General features: G+C 44.3%; 2 protein-coding genes across 2 annotated transcripts in view; one reads left to right on the top strand and one right to left on the bottom strand.

Annotated features, from left to right (window-relative positions):
- The window catches only part of LRP2 (LDL receptor related protein 2), a 203,180-nt gene extending 198,682 nt beyond the window's left edge, over positions 1 to 4,498 (top strand). The window contains exons 78-80 of the mRNA XM_089523031.1: positions 142 to 249; positions 1,640 to 1,711; positions 3,054 to 4,498. Coding sequence (XP_089379157.1) covers positions 142 to 249; positions 1,640 to 1,711; positions 3,054 to 3,215 — 342 coding nt within the window. The 3' untranslated portion in view covers positions 3,216 to 4,498. The remainder of the gene's footprint in view (positions 1 to 141; positions 250 to 1,639; positions 1,712 to 3,053) is intronic.
- A 2,613-nt stretch (positions 4,499 to 7,111) lies between these two features.
- LOC149313791 (retinol dehydrogenase 5-like) lies at positions 7,112 to 20,328 on the bottom strand. Its single transcript, XM_089523032.1, has 6 exons — positions 20,153 to 20,328; positions 19,203 to 19,402; positions 16,795 to 17,106; positions 12,700 to 12,958; positions 10,627 to 10,790; positions 7,112 to 8,145 (listed from the first exon to the last, which is right to left on the bottom strand). The coding sequence occupies exons 1-6, from the start codon at positions 20,326 to 20,328 to the stop codon at positions 7,895 to 7,897; spliced, it is 1,362 nt and encodes a 453-aa protein (XP_089379158.1). The 3' UTR covers positions 7,112 to 7,894.
- Positions 20,329 to 20,633: the final 305 nt, after the last annotated feature.

The following is a 20,633-nucleotide window of genomic DNA, read 5'->3' on the forward strand; positions in this document are numbered from 1 at the left end:
TAGCATGAAGGGGACCTTATTCTTTAAGGGGAAGCACAACACTTTATTGTTTCTCTTTTCCTGGATACATTTTCCTTACAACATCTTCAAGTCTGAATATGTTTTGTTGTTCTCTCTTTGCCAAATTGTCTGTGACAACAGGTAGCGGCTTCCAGCAGTGAAGGAAATGAAAGCTTCGAGAATCCAGTATATGCGACACCTCTGTCCACCGGTGCCCAGCAGCCTCCTGCAAGCACAGAAATTGCACAGGTAATAGAATGTTGTTTTATCAAATGTGTGAGAATCAAACATTTGCATGGGATGGGGCTTGTGTACTTTGTCATGTACATCACCCCCCTCCTATGGTTTGCACTTGGTTTCATGAATATGGATGCCTTCTACGAGGGTGGGTAACTAGAGTGGGTCTAGAGGCTAATTCTCCATTCCTGGAACTCTCCAATTGCTCTACAGGCTGCCAGAAAAGTAAAAAGAATAGAGAGACTGGGGGGCTGGGTGACAGAGAAGGAGAGAGAAGAAAAAGAAAACAAAACCATAAGTGGTATTTAAGTCCATGGGAGTTTTAATATCAAACAGTGCAGAGGGCCCCTGATACCGGTTTGAAAAATGAATTGCCATTCCTGTGGATTTCAAAAAGAAAGAATTCATTCTTTTTAGGGGAGAAAGGGGGTGAGAGGAGGAGGAGTCTGGAGGGATTGATGGTCACAAAAACAGTGTTGGAAGGTCCCACACAGAGGTCCCACTTTTGCCCACTCCGATTTAGATATTTTTAGTGTTAAATTTAACAGGACTGAAAGTGATTTAAAAAAAACAAATCAGGAAGTTTCCAGTTTACTGAAACCCTGTTTGTGTGCCTGCAGAAGTGTGGCATTTTGTGAAGGCACCCTTCTTCCTTTGTGGGCAAGGCTGGGAGGTGGCACAAGAACAGCCAATCAGAACTCCCCATTGTCCTCAGTGGATGTGGGCAGGGCTTCGAAGACAAACTGGAGTGCCCCAGGCCAGTTACCTTTGTCCACTGGGTCCAGGGAAAGACTGAAAACAGAAACTCAGTCCTTCTGGCATGTACCCCTGGCCTACTTGTTATGGATTGGTTCTGAGGTCTTTCACCTTCCTCATAGCAAGCACAATCAGGTTTCTTTTTTTCCTTTGGTTATTTCTTTGTTTGCTCACCCTATGTGTTGCATCAACACACAGCTCACCTGAAACCAAGCTGGCTTTCCTCCCACTGTAGGGCAGGGTCTCTGGCTGCTTCATCTGGGTGGTGGCAGCATATACAGAAGGCTTACCTTAAAGCAGCCTTCCTCCCAGGACACCTTCCTAGCAAAGAGACTGACAGAGACAGTTTGGGGATCAGCAATCGGGCTGTCAGAGAGACCAGGGTACTTGCCCTTTCTGTGCCAAATAGGCTAGAAGCTTTTCATTAGGAAAGCTAGGGCTTATTTAATTCACTCATGAATCTGTTCTGGTCTCCTGTCTCTCTGCCATTGCCTTGTCTGTGCCTTAGTTGAATCAAGTGCTACATTTATCAGGTTTTTCTGTTTGTTAGACACATACTTTTTAAAACCTTGGTTGATTAATTGTCACTGAATTACAACTGCAAACAAGAATACTAATGAGTGTCATTCCTTTTTTTAATCTTCAGGAGTCAAAGTGGAGCATCTTTAAAAGAAAACTGAAACAGAGTACTAATTTTGAAAATCCTATTTACTCAGAGGTAATGTCTCAGATTCATTATCAGTCAAAGGAAAGTTGAGTCTTGACTGTATCTGTTGGGGCAGTGATGGATGTGACACAAAGGGCAGTTCTGTGGAGGCAAGGGGAGTGAAAATCAGTGGTGAAGAAACTACAGTTTAATCCTCCTGGGCTCATACCACCTAGGGAGGAAAAGGGAAAAAAGTAGAGTTCACCCCATTGGAGGGATGCTGACAAATTCCTGCCTTCAGTAGGAGTGAAATTCAATACATTCGAGCTGGCATAGCTTTTCCTCTGTTTCAAGGCCACATTCAGAGAACAAGGAGCCTTGAGTTCCTCTAGATCTGGTAATGCTCCCAGTCTACTCCGGCACACCCTGCTCTCATCCTTACTCCTGTTCAGAGCAGCTTTAGCATGGGAATCCTCTACTCCCATTCTGGGAGGACCTACACAGGCAGACCCTTTTTTTGTTCTCTCCTGATAGATGTCCCTCACGGCTTGTAGAGGAATTCAGAGACATAGCTGCGTGAATCTGGATCATTGTGCAAAGGGATCTTGTAGCACCTTTGAAACTAGCTGGGAGAAAGAAGTAGTAGCATAAGCTTTTGCAGATATGTCAACTTCATTAGACCCATGAAGTGAAGTAAGTGCCTATGAACAGATCTTTCACAGCTATAAAATATCTGTTCCAATGCACTTCTCTTCGTACACCTGATGAAGCAGGCTTTTGTCTACAAAAGCTTGTGCTGCCTGTAGAAGAGACCTTCTTGTAGTACCCTGTGGCCCTTAGAGATCTCCTTCCAGGAACTACATGGTTGCACCATTAAACATAAATCACACAATGGATTCCACACAACCCTTCATAAATATCTTGCATGTGAAGAAGAAAACCACTGAGGCAGAGAGAGGAATTTGACTCCTAAACCACAGCTCTGCACATCACACAATGATTCACACAAATTATTCCCCAAACAAAGTACTCAGTACAAGATTGTGCAGCTTTTGGCACAACTCCCTACTTCTCATATCTTACTGAAACTTAGTCTATAACTCAGCCTCAGAACATACATGAAACAACTGTGTATTGTTTCCCTTTTTTACCCCCCTCCCCCCCCCAGGTTCCCCCTCTCTTTCCTCTTCTACCTGTCTCAGGTTTTAGATGGCACAATCCCTAGGGCAGAGACCTGTTCTTATACTCTGTAAAGTACCATGCATACAAACAGTACTGGGTGAATAAATAAAGTGGTGCATAAATCACTTTGAAAGGGCAGTTTTAGGGACATTTATATGTCTCATTAAAACTGGATGTCCAGTTCCTGTAAAATGCAACCTGGGACAATTAGACAATGCACTTATTGTTTCAGATGGAAAAGGAGCACCAAGGAGAAACTGTGAATGTTCCTCCACCATCTCCCTCACTGCCTCAGAAGATTATTCTCAGAAGAGATCAACCGTTAGCCTATACAGCAACTGAGGATTCATTCAAAGACACCGCCAATCTAGTAAAAGAGGACTCTGTTGTATAACTAATTCAAACAGGGAATCTTTAGGCACAACCATTTGCACATATATTTTTTATAAACAGAAGGAAAAAATGGTTCACATCTCTTTATAAAGAAATATATTTAGCCTTTAGCTGGAGACACCTGTTGAAACCATGCCTTGATGTTGTTTTTACACATGCCAATGCCTATTTTTATGAGCAATTATCACAGTGTACTATATGTATATCTTTGCACTGACACTCTCTGAAAGTAATGTTATAAATATACTGTACATTTGTAAATTTCTGAAAGATTATCTGGTTGTTGGATGTATTAGTATGACTCTATTGTGAACTTGTATCATTAGAAATATACCCTCTGTATAAATAATTATATTGAATAATGTAGAGGGGGAATGCAGTGGCCATCTATTGAGTTGCTAAGTTCTTTGGAACGCATATTTATAGGCAGCACTCTGCCAAGTGGGTACCGGTGCTACAGTGCATCTGTCCTCTCTTACTTTCAATACCAGAATATGTGAAAAATAGGTGCCTCTTTGTACCATACTACACAGAACATCCATAACTCTCTTGGGGAAGAGAGCAAAACAAATGGCACAACATGTTTTCCTTGTACTAATATTTTGCCTGTTGGAAACAGAATAGTTCTTTCCCTTAATTATTCTATTTTCCTAAGGGCCTAGTTTTGAAATGTCATTGCTGCTGTCCATGGGAAAATAGGATGTTTTACATTCTTACTGCTTTTACCTTTTGAAATCGTAATATCCCCCCACCCAGCCAATCAGCAGTGAGATAATTCTATTCTCTCTTCAAGTAATTTGTTTAATGTTAAAACGATAGTACCCAGTCAACCAAGATGTTTGATTTCTGTGCCATAGCATGTAAAGGATGCTGGTACACTTTAAAATGAGCCGCTCCTCTTCCCTTCTCTCTCTTTATTTTTCATGTGAACATTTTTGATATTTGATGACTATTTATTTCCTGAGGTGGGCAATAATAGAAAGGGAACCATTTTTACTGATACTTTCATGTACTATGCATCTTGTTAAGTTTTACTCCGGATTAGCTGGTATAGTAAACATTTTAACCCTTTAAGGAAAGTCTTATGTGCCACTCCAGGAATGTATAGTCTTAAACTGATGTTTAGTGTTCCTGGCTTAGCTACTCCTGTAATGCTACTGTTTGGTGCTTTTATATATATATAACTCATACCTAAATTCTCAAAGCTAAGTGCTATCCCTCTTTTAATATGGGTTTATTATCTTGACATGTAATTTGATTAAGGAAAAAAACTGGAATATGATGCTGCTGAATAAATTTAATGTGTTTTATCATTTTCTGTGTTCTGTAACTGATTGGATGTACTGCATTGTAACTGATTGAATCTCATCACTCTCTCCTCCCCCATGAGTAGTTAAAAGTAAAAAATGTAAAGTAAAAAAGGTACAGGTTTCCCCTTTGATGTAATTATCTAGTTGTGTCCGATTGTAGGTGGCGGTGCTTATCTCCATTACTACGCTGAGGGAGCCAGCATTGTCAAAAACAACTGTGGGTCATGTGGCCAGCATGACTAAACACAAAGGCACATGGAACGCTGTTACCTTCCCACCAGAGTGGCATTTATTTATCTACTTGCACTCTTACATGCTTCCAAACTGCTCGGTTAGCAGAAACTGAGACTAGTGATGGGTCTTTTATCATCTTTATGACCTTAAGTTATTTCAGTAAATGACTTGGAACCGGCACAGACCTATCAGTCCACTTCCATCAGAAACTATTTTCCAGTTTAGTTCAGGGATCTTGACAAGCATTTCGATTGTACAGATATCTGACTGTCTAATTCTGCCTGGCATTCCCAAAAAATGATTGTATTCTGGACTACTACTGTACTGACCTCGTCCATTGCTAGGATATTGTGATGATTGAGATAGTATGTACCACTGGAATAGGTTAAACTCACTTGAATCAACTGTGTGTGTACACATGTGTGTTCTTTGAGTTGCCTGTCAACTTACAATAACCATAAATTTCACAGGCCATGATTTCATACTTTTCTTAGGCAAGGAATACTCAGTGATTTTGCCAGTTCTTTCCTCTGAAATACGGCTTACGGGAGCAGGTATTCATTGGTGATCTCCCATCCAACTACTAACCAGGAATGAGTGCTTAGCTTAAAGATCAGAAGGGATCTGGTGCCTTTAGGGTATTTTGCCCATACTATTAAACCAGCTACTAATTATTAATCAGAAAACACTGAGCAAACATACATTTTATCCTCTCTCTTATCAAAACCACTGTGTACATCGATCAGGTAGTGATGAAGAATTTTCAGGCAGAAAGACATTTGTATTCAACACTTCTTTATGCTATCACTGTCAGAAACTGCTTTTTAATGCAAAGGCTTAACTATACAATGTGTGGAATAAGAATGGACAAAAGTATCTCTGGTGCGGTACACCCAGGGCTAAAGCACCATGCTGGCGCTGTACTAGGGTTAAAGGACTGCATGGCAACTGCACGGTCCCTAACCCTAGTATGGTACGGTGCCATAACAGTGGCGGCACCCCCATGTATACGGCCGCCACCATTGTGACTCACACCACATCTGACGTCATGAGTGCACCATTGGCACACTCGCAATGTCCGCCCTATGGGGCAACCCCCCCCCCCTGCTTTTTGCAGGGTTTTTTTCCTCTGCAGGGAAGCCATGCAGTTTGGCGGCTATGGCTTCCCTGCGGATGAAAAACAGGCACTGGCAGGCCTCCCTTTTTGGGAGGTCTGTACCGCGCCTCTGGGAACCCACAGAATTAATTTCCTTCAGAACTGGGTAACTATATTTTCATTTAGACTTTTGCTTACTTTTTCGCCACACGATCCTCAGAGGAGCTTGCAACAGCTGCAAGTTAGAATTCAGGATCACTTTTACAGATGCGTACCCTGAACTTACACATCTGTAAATGATCCATATTCATGATCCCTAAATAGTCACAATTGTGGCACTATTCTCTCGAGCACAACTGCCCCCACAACATATCTTACTTGGCATCAACTGTAGTGAGAGAAGGTGTTCCATTCTGCTAGTGATTGGAGATGCTTCTACACCATTCCACCAGTGAGTGAGACTGTGGGAAGGTTTTGGGAGAGGGATCTTGCTTCTGACTTTTGCAGCCACATTTGCTGGTTGGAGGTGGGTGAAAATCATTCATCCTCATTCCAATCATTAGCAGAATGGACTTCATTTTCTTGATGCAGCCACTATACAATAAAAAGGTGGGGGGGGGGGAGAGGAGGTCTGGCCAGGAGATGTTAGTTATTTACACAAAGGTAACCAGATCCTGTAGAATTTCACTCACAATCTAGAATGACGCTGGCATCCTGGCCAGTAATTACAGTGCCGTAAGTATGCTTTACGCTATTGCAATTCATTGCATACACAATGAACAAAAGCCCCCCCCCCCTAATTTTTCAGCTGTGGCCCTTTCTGTTTTGCTGGAGAGTGAGAGGTGAACAGAGACACCTCCAGCTCTCTTTCTGTATTTTGAGAGGACAGGAGGTGCAGCTACATCTTCCAGAGCAGGATCTTAACCATTGCCATAGGGACTAAGGAACATGTGTGTCTTCTAGGAAGTGAGAAGTTCCTTAAAATTGGTGTGAGTGGGAACTGTGCACCTTTCTGGATGTGGAAGGCCCAGCAGCCCTAGCCACCACAGGGTATGGTAAGGGATGCTGGGATTCACAACACCCAAGGAGCTACAATTACTATAGCATAAACATACGTGGAATCCATCAGATGAATGGAGTGTAATTCAAAATCTATCCATGAGGAAGAAAGAGAAATGTACGATGGGGGCTGATAAAATATGAGGTATAATCTGTGATGCCTCAAGCCCCAAGTTAGCATGGCCAATCAACGGAATATGGGTTGTAGTCCAAAGATTTCCCAGCACTAGTTTAGAAAATACCATATATACTCTACTATAAGTTGACCTCATGTATAAGTCGAGGGTAAATTTTGGGGGAAAAATTATGGATTTTGATATGACCCGTGGATAAGTCGAGGATAAGACTTAGGGACATATAGCAAAGGATCTAAAGGATGAAGCAATGCAAAACAATGTCAAAGAATTTACAAAATTCCAGCACACGTAACTCTTTGTGCTCAGTCTTAAGGCTGGATAGATGAGAGGATAGAGGGAGTCAGTGCTTCCAGGACAGATTATACTCTTGCTTTTCACCAGGGAACGGTTTCTTCTTTTAAATAAGAATTAAGGTACAGTACTTACATTGACCCATGGATAAGTCGATTCAGTTTTTTGGGGGTCAATTTTTTGACCTAAATTTCTAGACTTATACATGAGTATATACAGTATGCACACTGTCCCGTATGAATGGAATCATTTTGTCTCACTGTGTTAACACTTGAACCTTTTCCAACGTTGAGGAATGGGCGGTGAGAAAAGACAGACAAAAACTGCAGCTTCTCCGAGCAGCTTATGGCAACAATGGTCGACTTCATTCCTTGCTTCTGGCCTTTTCCCTCCCTGCAGCCACTGCCTTTGCCAGCATAGTTCCACTGAAGCAGGGTCCAAACAGGTTTCTTGCCTTAGTTGTCATCAGAAGCTTCTGAGGATGTGGCATTAACTGAATTTGGACAGTATAATATGAACTGCCATCTGCTTCAAAACACTGGCAGCTCGGGTGTCAGACATCCATTTGAAACCTGGATGTTGGATTTTTCCTGCCTCTTGGCAATGGAAAAAACATTCTCAGCATCATATCAGACAGAAATGTAGGGGCATAGGAGAGTGGAAGCCACAAAAGCTTTGCATCCCATCCAATTCCGTATCGTGTCCTTGGAAACTTTGCAGTCAAGGCATGCTCGATACACTGTGTGACCTTAGAAAGATCCGCATCGCACAGCCTGTTCATCGATAATCTTTGCATCCTTAAATCTGCTAGGAAGATTTTTAAAAAGACGTCAAATGTTGTGAAACAACAGGTTTTATAACTCAAAGGGAAAGTATTACCCTGTTTATCATAGTCCTTAAATAAAAATGCAACCCATGCTTGCTATTTCACACACACACACACACTCTCTCATAGCCAGTGGCGTTATTAGGGTTGGTGTCACCCTGTGCGGTTCTATTTACCTCCTCCCATTTTACACCATATAGAATCTTTAGTAATGCTTTTTGTACTAATGTTACTCATAAATCATAATTCCCATGTACCACTGAATGTAATGCTAATAATTCTGACATAAACGACTAGCAAAATTAGAATCATACCCTCAAATTATAATATCATATGTACAACCTAAATGTGTGTGTGTGTGTGTGTGTATACACACACAGTGAAGATTTGGCTAAAATGTGATGCCGTTAAAAAGAAACATTTCAAAAATTTCATTTAAAAAAAAAATAAAACTTTGAAATTTGAAATTTAATTTTAAAAAATTCTGGGGCCACTCCTTTCTCCTCCCACTGAGCTCCCCCCGTATACTCCCACCATCTTTTAAAGCATTTATGTATCTTCAACTTGCCTGTCAACTTATGCCAACCTCATGCATTTCATTAGGTTTTGAATGTCACAGCCTGTTTCTGCCAAAATGTTGGTGTTTGAGGAGCAGTGGTGTCACCCCCCCTTTAGGGTGTTACTTGGTGTGGTCTGCACACACACACACACACCCCAGTGATGCCACTGATCATAGCTACTTTGCTGCTTGTTAAACTCAACAGTCCCATAATTTATTGGACAACCATCAGGCTGCAAAGGTATTTCTTTGGCATCTTCCAGAGTGGAAAATTCACACTGTCCAATTTGGTGATTGCTGGATAGTCTGGAATATACCTAGAAATGCAGACTGGAAGCTTACAGCCACCTAGCTGCATTCTTGACTCAGGGGCTCGACAAGCCACCATTAAGAGCCAGCAGGTCCATGGTGCAAAAAGAAGCTGCAAAAAGGGCACCATAGCAGCCACCATGGCTTTTCTGCGGCTCTTGGGTGCAGCGTGTGATGCTGTGTATCGTGTGGTTGGTTGGGTGGCAAGCGGTTGCCACACCCCCACTCTGTCCTTATGCTGTAATTTTTTGCTGGTCTGTTGAGGGCCTCAGATATATTTCCAAAGAGGAAGAGGCAAGGATCTGGGCAAGTGAGAGCCAAAGGGGAGAGAGCTGTTACATACTAAGAATGCCCTAAAGGCACCATATCCCATCTGATCTTGGAAGCTAAGCAGGGTCTGCCCATGTGATCTACTAGATGCTGTAGGCTATATTTCGGAGGAAGGAACTGGTATTCCTTGCCTTGAAAACCCTAATGAAATGCATGAAGTTGGCATAAGTTGACTGGCAAGCTGAAGTTATATAAACACATATTTTCCCCAAACCATAGGTTTCATGTGCAGTTTATTATACCAAATCCTTGCAAAACTAGTATACAGTTTATTATACCAAATCCTTGCAAAACTAGTATACAGTTTATTATACCAAATCCTTGCAAAACTAGTATACAGGTTGGGGTGTTGTGAAGGTGAGACTCACCCACCCAACTTTTTTACTTGGTTGGCAGACCAATGGGTCTTTTTGATCCCACTGCGGCCACCAATTATGTGAAGGTGATGGCCACTATTCCACCAATTCTTCACTGCGAGACTTGAACTCAGGACTCTCTTAAGTGTCTCCTACACTATAACTCATTTTAGATGCCAGCACCCCAGGTTTCATCCCCCCCCCCAGCTTGGCACCAACTATTCTTTGACTAATGTGTCCCAAACCTAAAAGTTTTTTCTCAATGTTGGTAGCATTTTTAATGTGTTTCTGAAATCACTTCAGACAGCTGCTTGCTGAAACTAAATAAGAAATTATTTGCCAGTCAGACTGAATACAGTATCTCTTTTAGTGGATGGTGTTCACAATGGATACGGTGTATAAATACTTTATTAGTTGCACAGTTTGACAGTTTCTTTAGCTTGTCTTTGTAATTGGTTCTTCATAGCCCCATATATATAAAATCTTTGTTCCCTTACAGACTAAGTTCCCATAGAACCTTTATTATACTTTTGTATCTTATAACCCTTCTGGTTACCTGAGACTCCACTAGTCACCAAACACTGTGTCCTCTGCCAGATACTACAACAATATAATTAAGAACACTCTTCATCTTTCTTGGGTACCTAAAATCCTTTCCAGCTGCCCTCACAGCAGCCTAATCTATCCTCAATGGCTCTTCATCACGCAGGGCACACCAAACATCAACAACTCTTTCAAACCTACTCCTCCCTCTTATATACTCACTCCTGGGAGCAGCCTCCACCTTTTCCTGGCTTTGCTCCCATTGGCTAGTGCCAAGGTTCTAATATGCCTGTGTTCTCTCCACAGGTGTGTCTGTGTGTGTGAGTGCAAGGCCACCCCAAACTTTGCTGCTTAGCACTTACACTTAATGAAGTATTTATCCCCATATGACTCTCTGACTTCCGGAGTCAGCTGGTTCCACAGCCTGAACAAGTCTCTCTCAATGGATTCTAAATGAGTTACTCCTGTCTTAAAGAATCCTGGCTCAATAACGCTCACCTTAACTCCAAAAGGATGCATGTCTCTCCTAGAAAGAAAACAGAAAACGGTTATGCAATAGGGTAGCTTTTATCAATGGAAGTCCTAATGAAAAAACTTCTAAGCTATAGTTAACAGATCACAAAGGTCTAGAAACAAGTGCTTTCCCACAGTACACAGCCTGCCATCAAATGAATTAAAATAAAAGTCTGGAAAGGATAATGTATAGTTTAACACTGGGTGAAGGAGAGCAACATTAGCTGTGTACTTGGGACTCACTGTGCATTGATTGCATTTACAGCAGAATCCTCTGCCTGTTTCTTTTAGATTATATTCTGCTGTTTTCAATGGGGCTCATTCATAGAGTGCAAGTGAATCTTGTAGTTAGCCTAATTGAATCCTGTGTTTGATGCAAAAAAACAAGAACAAGTTTGTCCCCAGTGGTGGCAAAGTGAGGAACAGTTCACTAGCAACTGGGGTAAACGGTTTTGCTTTTACTGTCAATGTATGTGTGTGTGTGTGTGCACATGTTTGCCGTACTGGTGTGCACATGTTCAAGTCACTTGTCAATGACCCCATGAATTCTATAGAGTTTTCTTAGGCAAAGAATACTCATAGGTGGTTTTCCTTCTCATGATGTGACCAAAGTATGACAACCTCAATTTAGTCATCAGGGAGATCTTGGGCTTAATCTGTTCTAGAATCCATTTGTTTGACTTCTTGGTCATTGATGACATTCTCAGCACTCTTCTCTAACACCACATCTTAAATGAGATGATTTTCTTTCTATCGGCTTTCTTCAGTAATAGATAAACTTAAATTGCAACCCGTACTGGTTTGCCATAGAAAGCAGAGTAGGGAGCCAGCCTGCCGTCCTGTGAAAGGAGATTTTCCAGCCTCAGAGCAGCCACTGAGGAAGGCCATCTCTTACATCCTTGACAAATGTGACTGTGAGGCGGTGAGAGTGAGAGAAAGCCTTTCCCTGAAGATTACAAAGCTTGAGCAGGCTTACATGGGGGAAACACAGCATTAGCAATAGCAATTGCATTTACATTTCTACACTGCTTGATGGTGAACTAAGCACTGTCTAAGCAGTTTACAATCTGCAAGCCAATTGCCCCCAACAAGCTGAGTACTCATTTTACCAAGCTATGAAAGGATGGAAGGCTGAGTTCACCTGGAGCCCTTTGGGATCGAACTCATAACATTGTGGCTGCAGTAATGGCATTTAACCACTGTACCACCAGGGTCAAGATCCTCTATGAACCCTGGTGGAGCATTCTTGTACCAAGCTTTCCCTTCCATGTACTGGAGGTCTGGGGTGTGTGTGTGACATCTTTTCCCTCCAGTTGCAGCTAACTCTTCCCAGCATACACATCTCAGCCACTGATTGGCCATGGATGAGCTCTCAGATGAGCCATCAGCTGGGTTTCTATGGCGGAATCTCACTGTACAAGGAGGAACTGGATTTCCAATTCTGCAACAACTTTAAAGGACATATGCTGACATGGTGAGGGCTGGATGTTGATCATGATTTTTAAAGAGTTTCTGTTCTCCCCTCTCCAATCCCACAACAACCCAACTGTTGGCTATTACAGCTTCTCTCAACTAAGTATTCCCCATACTGAGATGGGGATGAATGGACCACAACCATTCAACCCAAGCCAGGGTAACCAATTGCCATGCTGATCAGGGATTATCGGATCTGTAGTCCCAACACACCTATAGTTTGTCTTGTTGGGGAGAGCTGTGCTATTGTATAAACATTAATAAACAATTGTACTGTAATTTAAAATCGAACTGTACTGTAATTTAAAATTGTAATTTAAGATTTGATTTCCTCATTAACCAAAACTAAGTTATAGATCAGCTCAATGTGAGCTGCCAGATGTTTATAAGATGTGACCACAGAGACATTTCTTCAAAAATCCACTATCCTCAAACCTACAGGGACTCACCGCAAGCTATCGGAGAACGCCTCCACTCCCCACTTTGACACACAATAGCCGCCGCCTATACATGCCAGTCGGCCCAGAAAGCTGGACACATTGACTATTCTTCCTTTAGATTTTTTCAGAAGTGGGAGGAGCTTCAAGGTAATCCCAATGAGTCCCATGAGGTTGACCTCCAAAGTGGTGCGGAAATCTTCCAGCTGCATCCAGTCAGTGGGGGCCATGGGCATGGATCTCCCGGCATTATTGACTAAGCCATACAGTCCTATGGAGCATTTTAGAAAGGTCAATTTTGTCAGAAGGCAAGAAGAGAATTATTATTGAAGGAATGGATAAAGTGGGATCAGAAACCTGTCCCAGAATGCTACAGGATATTATTTTCATAAGAATAAAGATAATTCTTTTCTCTCTTTTTGTTCCTAAAACAAAACATGACAACAAACAGTACAGCAAAACAATAATAAATGCAGGCAATAACCCAGATAACACCCTGAAAATGATAGATAAAAGGGATCCTGAAAGGCATGTTTCCATAAAAATTTAGCTAAAATTGGGGGATGTCTAGAGACTAAATCTTGCTGGATGTATTCAAGAAATGGGTGCCAAATCTTACGAAAGGTCAATCCAGAGTGTAAACCTCTCGCTCTGTTGTTATTGTCTGCCATTTTCTCCATTAACCACAAGTCCCAGAGTCTAGTCCACCATTCTGCAATATTCAACTTTCCAGTTTTCCAGTTCTTGGCTATCTCAAGCTTGGCAACAGCCAGAAGCAAACTAATAAGTTCTTTATGCTGCAGGGCTTTATTTTCAGTCATAAAAATGGAGAACAGGAGCAGGAGTGGTGATAATTGTATTCTTTGTTTAGTGATCTTGGAGATCAGTTGTAAAATTTCTGTCCAAAACTCATGCACTAAGGGACAATCCAGCCACATATGTACAAAGGTTCCCCTACCTTCACAACCCCTCCAGAATTTTGGATTAACATTGGTAGAAATACAAGCTAATTTGACAGGGGGGGGGTGTACTATTGATGGACCAACTTGACAGTATTCTCTTTAATGGCAATGGACTTAGTTTTAAATGGGAAACTAAGAAAAATCTGAAAACGTATTTATTTCGGTTGGCCTTCCCATCTTAGTTAAATTGTTCGTTTTCCTGCCCCTTATTCTCCCTTTCGACCCCGGACCATTGTAAATTGATTTCTTTTTCTCTTTGCCCTTGACATGTGTATTTTATTGATTTCCTGTTCCTATTCCTTGTAGTAATGCTTTTAACCTTTATATTGAATTTTTTATCCTGTATTGTAACGTTTTAAATTTTGTAAGCCGCCTTGATCATATTTATGGAAAGGCGGGGTAAAAATAAAATTTATTATTATTATTATTATTATTATTATTATTATTATTATTATATTTTCCCAGGTCTTACTATCAATTGAAAGGGAAAGTTCTGCTTCCCATCCTGCCTTATGAAGCATTGAGTTCCCAAATGTTTATTCTAGCAGACAATTATATATCCATGTTATTTAGCCTTTAGAATATATAGCCAGAGAGATGTACATGTTTTCAAAAAAAGTAAGTGGGCGAGGATATTCCTGTATTATTATTATTATTATTATTGTTATTATTATTACAGACGAGTCAAGGAGCACCCCCAAACTGTGGACAGAGTCCTTCAGGGGAAGTGTGACCCCATCCAGAACTGGTTGGCATACCTCCATTCCTGGATTGGGGGTCCCTATTACAGTGGACCCTTGTTATATGCTGGGGTTTGGTTTCAAGATCCCCTGTGGATAACAAAATCTGCGTATGCTCAAGTCCCATTAAATATAATGACATAGCAAAATGGTGTCCCTTTTAAAAAATGGAAAATCAAGGTTTGATATTTGAAATTTATACTTTTTTTGAATATTTTCAAACCGTGGCTGCTTGAATCCGTGTATAAAAAAAATCTGTGTATAAGAAGGGCTGACTGTACAAGTACCTCCATCTTACCTGGATTCAATTTGAGTTTGTTTTCCCTCATCCAGTCCATTACCGCATTAAGACAGGCATTCAGAGGAGAGATGCCATCCTTAGTCACTGCATCAGTCTGAGACATAGAGAAATATACAGTGGGTACTTGTTATACGCGGGGGATCCGTTCCGGACCCCCCCGCGTATAACAAAATCTGCGTATGCTCAAGTCCCATTTGTCCCAATGGCGACGCGCGTGCACGCGCGCTGCCATTGGGACAAAAGTTCCTTCTCCCTCCCCTCCCTCGCTTCCCTCCTCCCTTCCCTCCCTGCGTCCCTCCCTTCCCTTCCCCTTACTTACCTTTCTCTCTCGTCGCAGCGGCTTGGCCTCCGCCGCCGCTGTGGGGGAAGCCGGGTGGCAGCGGCGGCGGCGGAGGCCAAGCCTTGGTTTCCTCACCACTGCCGAGAAAGTGCGCGATGGCAGTGCTGGAGGCCTCTTGGCCCCCAACAGCACCGCCACCGGGCCTTTCCTGCGGTGGCGGCGAGGAAGTAGGGCTGCCGCGCCGGAGGCCTTCAAGGCCTCCCGCGCCGGCCTCCGGCCTCCTCCAGGCCTCTGCCGCTGTGGAAGGGCCGGATACCGGTGCTGGAGGCCAAGAGGCCCCAGCATCGACACCTGCCCCTTCCGTGGCCGTGGAGGCCTGGAGGAGGCCGGGTGCTGGCGCTGAAGGCCTTGAAGGCCTCTGGCGCTGCTGCCCTCCACACCTCCTCTTCCAAAAAAAAAGGCGCGGAGGTGGGGAAGAGGAGGCGTGGAGGGCAGCAGCGCCAGAGGCCTTCAAGGCCTCCAGCACCAGCACCTGGCCTCCTCCAGGCCTCCACGGCCACAGAAGGGGCAGGTGTTGGTGCTGGGGCCTCTTGGCCTCCAGCATCGGTATCTGGCCCTTCCACAGCGGCAGAGGCCTGGAGGAGGCCGGAGGCCGGCGCGGGAGGCCTTGAAGGCCTCCGGCGCGGCAGCCCTACTTCCTCACCGTCACCGCAGGAAAGGCCTGGTGGCGGTGCTGTTGGGGGCCAAGAGGCCTCCAGCACCTCCATCGTGCGCTTTCTCAGCGGTGGCGAGGAAACCAAGGCTTGGCCTCCGCCGCCGCCGCTGCCACCCGGCTTCCTCCACAGCGGCGGCAGCGGAGGCCAAGCCGCTGCGACGAGAGAGAAAGGTAAGTAAGGGGAAGGGAAGGGAGGGAGGGAGGGAGGGAGGGAGGGAAGGGAGGAGGGAAGTGAGGGGAGGGAGGAGAAGGAAATTGTCCCCAATGGCGGCGCGCATGCACGCACGCCGCCATTGGGGACAATTTCCCGATTTGCCATCCACGGATGCTCAAATCCGCGGATGGCAAATCCGCGTATAAGGAGGGCCAACTGTATTTGGGTGTCATCAGCATACTGATAACACCCCTCCCATGTCTCCAGATGATCTCACCCAGGGGCTTCATGTAAATGTTGAACAGCATTGGGGACAGAATCATGCCTTGCGGGACACCTGACTTGAGCTCCCTCTTGGCTGAACAACTGTCCCTAAGTGATACCACCTGGAATCTACCCAAGAGGTAGGACCAGAACCACTGCAAAGCAGTGCCCCCAATACCCGACTCTCCCAGGCGTTCCAGAAGGATACTGTGGTCAATGGTATTGAAGGCCGCTGAGAGGTCCAAGAGCATCAGCAGGGTCACACTTCCCCTGTTGATGCCCAGATGGAGATCATCAACTAAGGCAACCATGGCGGTCTCAACTCCGTAACCCGTTCTAAATCCGGTTTGAAATGGAACTAGAAAATCTGTTTCTTCCAAGACGGCTCAGTTGTATGAAATTCTCAGATTTGTAGTTTGTGAGATGTTAAGCCTCTGTTTGGGCTTTGGTACAAAGTACAAATCCCAGGATTTCTTAGGATGGAGCCATGACAGTTAAAGTGATGTCAAATTGTATTAATTCTGCAGTGTGGCAGCAGCCTCAGTTTGCAGCAACTGAGGTAAGCTGAGGACAAAAAGCAAAAGGGGGAGGAGAAGAGGGAAATTGGAACATTTAAAAGGATCTGAAAAAGTCGGGTGATGATGGATCATGTTTCCTGCCAAACTGAGACAGCTGGAGGGTATGCACTTACCTACACCCTCAGTTTCTTCTCTCACAAACTTTACAGCCTCATCCACACTGGAAGGGTCAGTCAGATCCAGTAATACAGTCTTCAAGGACTGAGAGGTGCTGGCCCGAAGCTCCTGACTTCCCCTCTCTGAGAGACAAGCAGCAATGACGCAGAATCCATTCTTGTCCAGGTGTTTAGCCAAGGCATGGCCAAAGCCACTGTCACATCCAGTTATGAAGACATACTTTCCCATCAGGTTTTTTTCTTTCAGCCTGTCTCTGATGAGCCAGCAAATCATGAAGGAAAGCACCAGAATTCCTGCCAAATCTCCATCTGAAAGCAAAAGCAGTCAGCAAAATGATGACAGCAGTAGATGCCATTGACCAAATGCATGAGCCAATTTGGGTGTTCAAAAGAGGCATTTGTTCCCTCATTTCAGTTCCACTAAGTCTTTCATTAAATACAAAGAACTGGCAGCTAGAGATTTTGGCACAACCGAAATGATATCCAGAAACAACACACTTTGCTTGAACTTTCTTTAGAGTTTCTTCTCAATTGTTCTTTACTGTTTTCAAGATTCATCTGCTCTGCCTTGGTTACTCCTTTAAATCTGAAAAACCCTTCATCATGAAAAGGGAATTTAATTGGTGTTGGCAGAGAGGCCTTTGTGTTATGGGGAACATTCATTATTACTCAAGGCAGTGAGTATTGGGAGAGGAAAGGAGAAAAGCAGGACAAGGAAGGAAGGAAGGAAGGAAGGAAAAGGGGCAAGACAGATTTTAAGTGCTGTTGATGACTAGATTCTACCTCGTATTGCTACACATGATGCTCTTCTGCAGTGGAACTTCATCACACCTTTGAACAAACCACAGATTTTCAGCCCTTCTGGTGAGTGATGAACCCCTTACTATTTCCTTTATCTGCTGATGGTGACAGTCAGTCCTCTTTATGGTTGTCAGAATTCAAGGTATGACTGTGATTGCTGCAGCACTGCAGAATTAATGCAGTTTGACACCACTTTAACTGTCATGGCTCCTTTCTATGGAATCCTGAGATTTGTAGTTTGTTGCAGCCCCAGAGCTTTCAGAGAGCAGGGACGTAGCCAGTGGGGGGGGGGGGGGGTTCATGGGGTCCAGACCTCCCCTTCCATTAGATATAATGAATGGTGTGCACTACTGCGCCGCTGTGCCCGAGCCCCATTATAACGGTGGCACTTAATCTGGACCCCCCCCTTCCCAAAATCCTGGCTACGTCCCTGCAGAGAGAGAAGGCTAAATATTTCACAAAACGACAAACCCCAGAATGCCATAGTCATGGAAGTTAAAGCAGAGTCAGGAAACTGCAACTGCATTAATTTTGCAGTATAGATGCGGCCTAGTCTCAGCACCTGGCCCTTCTTTTCTAGTGTGCAGAATAAGAAGGAAGAATTCAGTGTAAGACTACTACCTTGAAAGTTATATGAATATATATTTTTCTGATTTGTGTCTCCAGAAGTTAGTGTGGCTAGAGTGAAAACTGAAGATGGCTTCTGTACCTTTTAATTTTATTTATTTATTCATTTCATTTCATTTCCATGCTGCCTTTCTCCAAGGAAGGGAAGTTATTTGCATTGTCATTTTAGTAGAAGTATAAGTGCAGTTGACATTTATCCTTTCTAAAAAGATCTGGATTGTTTGATTTTTAATGCGATGAATTCTTCCAGACCATGGCCCGGGACAGACGGGCCAAAAGCAGTGTGCCGTCGCTGATACTAGGGTTCCAGAGCGTGCAGCAACCACATGCTCCAGAACCCTAGCATGTATGGATGGCACCATCTTTATGCAGCTGCATCCATACAGGGTGTGCACACATAACGCAAGCGCAGTGCTGTGTCTGCACCTCTGGGCACTGCACTTTCATCATTGACACACTACAGTGTGCCAATGGTGCACTGATGACGGCGTCCACACAAGATGCTGCATGGTTTGGCTGCTGTGGCGTCCCTCTGGAGGAAAACTGGAAGCCTCTAAGCCCACCTTTTCAGGGCGGTCTGTACCGCGCCTATGAGTACTTACTATATTGTTGTGCTCATACCCATTAACGGGAAGAAAAGGCCTTCTGGGGGTCATTCCCACTGGTGGAATAACCTGCATTCGGATCTGGCTCTACCCTGCTATTTCATTCTATTCCAAAAGGCCCCTCATTCTCACTATGAAAAGGAGGCCTGTTTGGAATCGATTTATCTAGGTGGCACACTTGTCATTTCCATTGGAGCTGGGAAGACAGAGCAGCCCTTCAGCCAGCCCCTCGGAAGGTCCTGATTGGACCCTCTTTCTCTCTCCTTTCTCTCCCTTAATCTCCTTCCCTTCCCTTCCCTTCCCTTCCCTTCCCTTCCCTTCCCTTCCCTTCCCTTCCTTTGTTCCTTCTCCCTCTCCCCCTTTCCTTCCTACCTTCCTGCTGTCCTTCCCCACTTCTCTCGGGGCTGGCGGTGCTGCTGCCGTGCCTCTGTTCCTTCCCCGGGGCTTGTGGGGCTTCCAACGTTGGTACTGTGGCTGCCGCCACCACTTGCCCTGTGCTGTCCGGCGTGACAGCAGTGCCGGAAGTCCCACCAGAGGAGAAGTGGCAGCGGTGGTGCAGCAGCGGCACCAGCCTTACCAGCCCCGGGAAAGAAACGGAGGTGTGCTGCCAGCCCCACCAGCCCCAGGGAAGGAGCAGAGGTGCGCTGCCAGCCCCGCCTGCCTCAGCAGCCTCAGGGAAGTAGCAGAGGTGCGCTGCCAGCCCTGCCTACCCTACCAGCCCCGGGGAAGGAGTGGAGGTGTGGCAGCAGCACCGCCAGCCCCACAACCCCTGGGAGAAGCAGTGGCAGCACGGCAGGAAGAGGAAAGGATAGTAGGAAGGTAGGAAGAAAGGGAGCTGGGAAGAGGAGGAGGATGGGGTGTTCTTTTTTTCTTTTTTTAAAAGCAAATCTAACTGCAAAATCGGTAGAATGGCCCCTAGCACCTACTCGCCTTTGCAAGTAGTTGCTTTGCCAATCTATCAATTTTGCAATTAGTTTTTTTTTTAAAGGACCTCAAAAGGCGGCACTGGGGTATGTGTGTGACATCTCTGGGGATGGATGACACACATCCCTCTGCCATTTGCCCCTCCCCTCTGAAACAATCGATGCCAATCTGGTGTTCCCACTTATTGGAAACGCGTTGGGATAGATTCTTCGCAAAAGAACCTCAAAATAACTGCTACCTAAATATTCCATGCTTTTGGCCTTTGCCCCGGGTTTTCCCCACTGGAATCGATCAAAGAGAATCAGAATCGATATCCAGTGGGAATGAGGGGCATATAGCTTGAATCAAAATCCAAAGTTTTTGGTAGTGGGAATGACCCCTTACATGGTAACAACTACATATCATCTCCAATATCAGAGACAGTAGAGCTGTGAATGCCAGTTGTGGGGTGGAGGCATGTAGCATCAGTCCTGCCTTGTTTATGAGCTTCCACAGGTAGCTGGTTGGCTATTGTGACGACAGAGGACCAGGCCAGTCTCAGACTGATCCTGTAGGAGTCTTCTGTTGATCTCATTATAGTTATTTCAACTGAGAATTGAGTCCTGAGAGTTTAGATCTTTTGTCCACAGTCAGGTAAGGAAGTTATCTCAAAGGAGAAGTCATGGGGAAGGGAAGACAATATCATCACCAAGGTGGAGGTTAAACATGCAAAGCATCTAAACAGGAATATCTCCAAGTCCTCCTGATGTTGGCAATGAAAATACAAGCCTTTCTGGCAAATAGTGAGGGAATTTGTACAGAAAGAAGAGGAAAACCAAATTGCTAGGCTCTGTAAACTTGAAATTTTAACCTGTCTGGATTTTCTCTCACCATATAGAA

Source organism: Sceloporus occidentalis, unplaced genomic scaffold (assembly GCF_023333645.1).
Source record: "Sceloporus occidentalis isolate IW3139 unplaced genomic scaffold, rSceOcc1.0.p SCAF_4, whole genome shotgun sequence".
In the NCBI taxonomy this organism is placed as follows: Eukaryota; Metazoa; Chordata; class Lepidosauria; order Squamata; family Phrynosomatidae; genus Sceloporus; species Sceloporus occidentalis.